This window comes from Phaethon aethereus (assembly GCF_964289735.1).
Source record: "Phaethon aethereus genome assembly, chromosome: 5".
Lineage (NCBI taxonomy): Eukaryota > Metazoa > Chordata > Aves > Phaethontiformes > Phaethontidae > Phaethon > Phaethon aethereus.
In genome coordinates this window covers 57,474,834-57,480,833 of record NC_138579.1, presented here as the reverse complement: position 1 = coordinate 57,480,833, position 6,000 = coordinate 57,474,834, and the positions used below count along the sequence as shown (strand labels likewise).

The following is a 6,000-nucleotide window of genomic DNA, read 5'->3' as shown; positions in this document are numbered from 1 at the left end:
TGCAGGATTCTACAGGCCCTAAAAATTCATCATGGTGGACTCTACATGCAGTTTGGATTTTACATCTGCCTTTGCTGTCTGTCCAACTATGGAGGTTTATAGCTATAAACACTTTTTTTTTTTAGGAATATTTGTACTGTATGTACATACAAAAGTACTCGCTTTATTTTGCATTACATATAGCAGAGTGTTTCCAAGTGCTCCTTGAACATACATTGTTACAGGAACAACTGAATTTCTCACTCATAAATGTCAAGTTCATTTTAGTAGCAGGTGCACTTTTATTTTCATATACCTGTGTGATCTAGGGGAGGAGAAAGGGGCTCTTTAAAATATCAACAAGGAATTGTAAGTGTAATGCCACCAACAGTACTTTTAAAAATAAATATTAAGTATCTGGACCCTTGACATTCTGGAATGAATAAATTACTTAAGAGAAAATGTGTTAAGACTGAATGCAAGGGTTAAAAGCAAAGGGGTAAAGAATGTAATCAGAGGTGGCCTCACACTGCTAAGACAGGCCTGTCCATAGCTGGTGATCGCTCTTTTGTGCTTACTTAAAATTTCACACTAATGGCACATCAAGAGGCAAAAGCAATTGGGCACATGCACTATGGCAACCATGTTCACTACTTATGAGTATCCTGTCTCCAGATTCCTGAGTACTTTACCATATTCTGGAAAAAATTAGGTTTTATATATAATTGTTTTAAGATGCCGAAGGATTGTCTAAGACTTTACAGTGTCTCCTTTAAGACTTTTTTCCTAAATGTTAAGATTCAAAAGTTATGAAAAGTTTGGCACATCAGAAGTTCAGCTATACATATGGAAAAAATGGAATTCAGAGACTATTTTTTAAAGACAAGCTATGATGCACAGATGTGCACACTTGCGGACTTGTTCTGTTTCACAATATGAAATCTGCAGTTTTTGTTTTCTAAAATAATCCAGAATAAAAACACATTCACAACCTGTAGGCTGGCACAGCATACCTGAGTGAGAATGTATAACCCCCATCTAAAACAGTAACTTAAACCTTTATCAGCATCCATAAGGAAAAAGACAAAAGGTAAGACTTGTAAGACAGCTATTGATTCATATAAGTTTTCAAGTTCTGATGTCTGATATTTAATATATGTCTTCATCTAAATTAAAAAAAAACAAAACAAAAACAAAAAACCCAAGTTCATGAAAAATTAGGGAAACAATCTGTCTCACACGTTAAGAAACATTTAAGACCATTCTGCTGATGTAACTTGTAGGAGCCACACATGCATGCAGGCTCTTTAAGAACTTTTGTTCAGAAAAAAACCCAAAAAACCCAAATGAGTCTGAGTACTTTAATTCTGTGAACACTCCTCAGTTGGCACTGACTGCCTCATGGGCTTCGTTTTCACTACTATAGTCTGATTTGGGATCATCTTCATAGTCCTCGTACATTTCTATTTCATCCTCTCCATTTATCATTTCATTTCCAGCAAGGCTTCCGCTGTCCGTCTTCATACCGTAAGTGCTCTGAATGACGGGGATGCTGGGCTCAGGGCTGGCAGAGGTGCTCGAGCAATCTGATGTCATCTGAGGTGATGGCGTGGTAGTCGCCATGGTAATAGCACCAGGATAGACAACCCCCGTTCCCGTGGTGATTGGAATTTGAGGCTGTTGTCTGGAAGGAAAAACAAGAGGGGGAACGTGATTTGCTGTGTTCAGAGGAGGGAAGACCACCTGCAAGTCCAAATGCAAGAAAGGCAGGTGGTTTCCTAGAAAGGCTGCATGCATTCCTCTGGGGTTCGCAGTCCGCTCCCGTATGGTATTGGTTCATCTTAGCTCCCCCCAAGAACAACTGGGAAGTAAACTGTTTAGTAACTACCAGATGCTGATTCTTTTATGTACTTCATGTGTTTGTTTAAACCATACTGCAAACTAGCACTTGGACAGAGATCATCAAAAGGCTTCAGGCACCTGTGTGATGCCTAACTGCTACTGTAGACATCATGTATCAAAAAATCTAAATCCTCCAAATGCCTAACAAGAGCTTCTATTAATGAAGGGACTTCAAGATTACTTGTAAGTACCTAAAATGGCAGACAGGTGACTAAGTAACATTGTCTAACTGTAAGTATATAATTTACTATTTAACAGCTAAGGTAGGCTCCTACATCACTTAGAAATACTTTTGATATTTTATTGCTGGCTTTTGATTTTTATTTAAATCCATGATCAGAATGCCATTTGTTCTTCAGGATTTAATATGTAAGACTGAGTTTTCGAAGCAATGTCCTTTAAAAAAAAAGAACAAATGTTCTTTTTTTTATGGTAACGAACAGTCTACAGAATTTAAGACTTCCTCCTGAGGACCCAATATCAGATCTGATTTATTCTGACAATGCAAATAAATGGGAATACTCAGTTAAGGGTGTGCTACCTTTACTTCTGACACATCTTACCTTCTGATATCTTTGTACTATGTAATGTTGTCTTTTTCATGTGTGTGATTTTAAGAATACTGCAGCAATACCACACTTCGACTAAAATAGGCTTATATCACTGCCAGTCAAGCAATTCAGCACAAGCTTTACTGTAAGCATGGACATAGTTTTACAAAGTGATGGATGTCTTTTCTTACAGTGATGTATGTATATTCTAATGCTTTGCTGAGTACAGGTCAAGTTGCTGAACCCATTCCATGATCAAGTCCTTATTTGCTACAAATAATTAAATCTACTTCTTACATTTGGGTTAATTAACTAGTAACATACTTTCTATATTAAAATACTCATACAAATATTCGCATATTATTTCTGGATCATTACCTTTAGTAAAGCTAAGAGAAAAAGAACAGATATAACTTGTCTGAAGGAAAAGAATCTCCATCATACTTTAGATTGCATGAATATATTCCAGTACCAGAAATACCTAAGTGCCCTGGAAGATGCTGTTTTAGTATTGACTAGTTATTGAACTTACATAGCTATTTGCATAATCTGTTTAAAGAATCATATATTTCAGTATATTCCCAACCTTCTTTAGAGCAATACTGACCAAGTATTAGAGAACTCCTATATAATTTTAGCAGAAGAAATAGTCAGATGTGTTTGAATAGTCTAACGAATCTGTAACTTCTTGACCACTATGTCATTCTATGTTAAATTCAAAAGGACATTCCATAAACCAGTCTCTTACAAATCCTTGATCACTGACTAAATCAAGACACAAAAAAATGTAAAGGTTATTTACAAGACCCTAAATGTTGAGTCTTTATTGTTTATTGACCAAACTCTAATTTTGATAAAGCTCACATTACAGAGTTACTGGGAACCAATACAGACAATCAAATCATGAACACTCTGTGTAAGACAATGTTAAAATAGCATGTAGTACTGTCATTGCTGGTACTGCTAGCCTGACTCTTAAAGCCTCTGCACAGCTTGAGAAATTCAAACATCTGTTGTACAAGTATGGTACACCTGGCTAGCAGTGAGCAAAAACATCGCAGTAATTCATTTGACACAGTCATTATACTCCTTTTTGCAAATGATGATTTGCAGATGATTTACAAACAGCTAGGGATTTTTCACTAAATTTTCACTTTTTAAATGGTCTGATAAATGTTCTGTGAAAACAATTTTCAGCCAATGTATTTGCTTCCTAGTGATTTTCTGCAAACATCTTTCAATACTTTATCCATAAAGTTGAACACCTACCTCACATGGGAACATTTCTGTTTTAGGATTGCGTATTGTCTGGAGTATAAACTGTTACTGTTAAAAGCTCACATGTACATCCTCCACAACTTTTAGACACAGAAAATGTTCACATCAATGACTGGTTCCACAAAGCAAAGGAAAAATAAACCCACACGTGGTCACAGCAAAATTCTACGTAGTTGTCAACAGGCCATACACACTTATTTCTCTCTAATCTGCCCATCTAACGACTGCTGATTATAATATATTCCCAATATTTCTTAGAATAAATAAATTCACAAAACAAAGCATTCCCAATCATTCATCATAGAACACCACAATATTAATGCCAAAAGATGTTTTGAGAAAAGTTGTTTTTACAGCTCTTCTAATGAGAGTCGCAGAATATACCCAAAGAAGATTGAGTGCAAGCTGCTCTTGTGTTATAGATGACAGTAAGGATCAGAATCTTAATATCCACCTCTTCCCCCAAAAAGTTTGCATTTTTTAGAAGCAAATTGCCTTTTTATAAGCAGCAAGAAGGAAAAAAATCTGTTTAAGACAGTGGTGTCTTGATAAAATGATGGTTCTCAGTGATAAGCCCTAAAGGACAGACTAAGTGAAGAAATTCAGATACTCTTTCAAATGTTTATCAAGTCAGCAAAACTCTTTTGCATATCCATATTTTAGTGTGACAGTGTATGTTTGTCCAAGTACCACCCATTTGAAAGTATAAAGGGAGTGAGTCATCTCAGCATAATGAAGCAGAATTTACAGAGCTACCTTTTACTTGAGAATGTACCAAATACATAGCAAACTGTAGAATTAATCTAACTGGTAAAGAATTTGATTGGTATAACAGGAAAGTTAAAGGCTTACTGAATTTGTCATTCATAAACGCAGCTTTTTTTTTACATGTTAATCAAAAATCAGACATGGTGTGCATGCTTGCTTCTGGGTGGGTAATAACTGTGTGTTTTAAATTACCTATATCTCAGTGTGGAACTGTAAACATGTGGTAACTGTACCACCTAAATGGGAAGTGTCTCAAATTGCTACCCATTTGCTAGCAAAAATTTGCTAGCACTTAAATGTGGGCACCCACACACCCCCAGTAACTGGACACCTCTCACATGAGCCCTGTTGTTATTTAGAACTAATCAGGTTGTCACTGTAAACTCTGCTCAAGTTGCTGATTACATCTCAGAAAGCCTTATTTTGAGATATCACAAACTATAGGGATGGCATATGTTACTGGAGATGAGTGTTACCATTTTCTAAGTAGTTAAATTTTATGGGAGGGGGGAAGAAGTCAGAGTATTTATTTAAATTCTAACCATTGTACCTGAAAGGAAGGGTTGGAGTTTCTAACCTATGACTCTGGACAATATGGTTTCATTTATCTGTAGTTGTTAAAGGCATTCTTGTTAATGTTATTTTTTATAACATTAAATTCTACATGTTTAATCCTTCTATCTAGCTAGAGTTTTGCCTATCATAGGACCTTGGAGTGAGGAGATAAAAACATGCTTTACTGCAAGCTACAGGTTACAATTCATCTCAGTTATGGTTAAAGCAAGGATGTTTTCTGCCTGGTTAAGATTTCCAGAACCCAACATAAATCTTCCTGTCTCTTCAGATCTGTGAAGAACGGTGACGGATGGCTATGTACCCCAGCTTCAAACCACTCCTGTCTCCACCATCTCCTCTTTGCCCAAGAAATCCTTATGTGGCCAATTAGTACAGGTCACTTGCCTCTCTGCTCTGCCAACATTGCTAACATGTCTGTCCAGTCTGGGGCCAAAGATTTGGCCCACAATAGTTAGGTAAATATAAAAAAAGGAGGTAATATGAAAATTCTTAGACCAATTGACCTGCTCACAAGTTTGCGGAATTAATATTCTCAGGATTTTCCTGGAGAACGTTCCACTTTTGACTTTTGCAAAACTAGCTAAACATTTAAATTGGCAAACTACCATTCTTTTCTGATCCCTTCCCAACTGTTTTCTGACAGCTCTTTAAATGACTGAAGCAAAATCGATTGCATTAAGGAAAATGCTTATATGCTACACACCCCTGAAACTTACATTCCCATAAGGAATGAAATAACAGTAAATCTCACAAAAGCACCCATTGTGTACTTACTTTAAGTTCAAGCTACAGGAGTATAATATTACAGCCTTATTCAAAACCGTAGTCTAGCAACATTCAGACTATGTGTGTGCAGTAGTTATAAACACTATAAAGGCTTTATTCTAAACATCTTACACTGGTAAAACACACAAAACGTTACTGCTTACATCATTTTGCAGAGAAA

At 36.3% G+C, this 6,000-nt stretch overlaps 1 protein-coding gene across 3 annotated transcripts in view; it reads right to left on the bottom strand.

The window, feature by feature from the left end:
- Positions 1-770: 770 nt before the first annotated feature.
- Positions 771-6,000, bottom strand: part of SOX6 (SRY-box transcription factor 6) — a gene marked incomplete at its 5' end in the record, with an annotated part of 229,949 nt that continues 224,719 nt past the window's right edge. For all 3 annotated transcript variants that reach the window (XM_082000010.1, XM_082000011.1, XM_082000012.1), the window contains one exon: positions 771-1,663. In XM_082000010.1, coding sequence (XP_081856136.1) covers positions 1,360-1,663 — 304 coding nt within the window. In that variant the 3' untranslated portion in view covers positions 771-1,359. The remainder of the gene's footprint in view (positions 1,664-6,000) is intronic.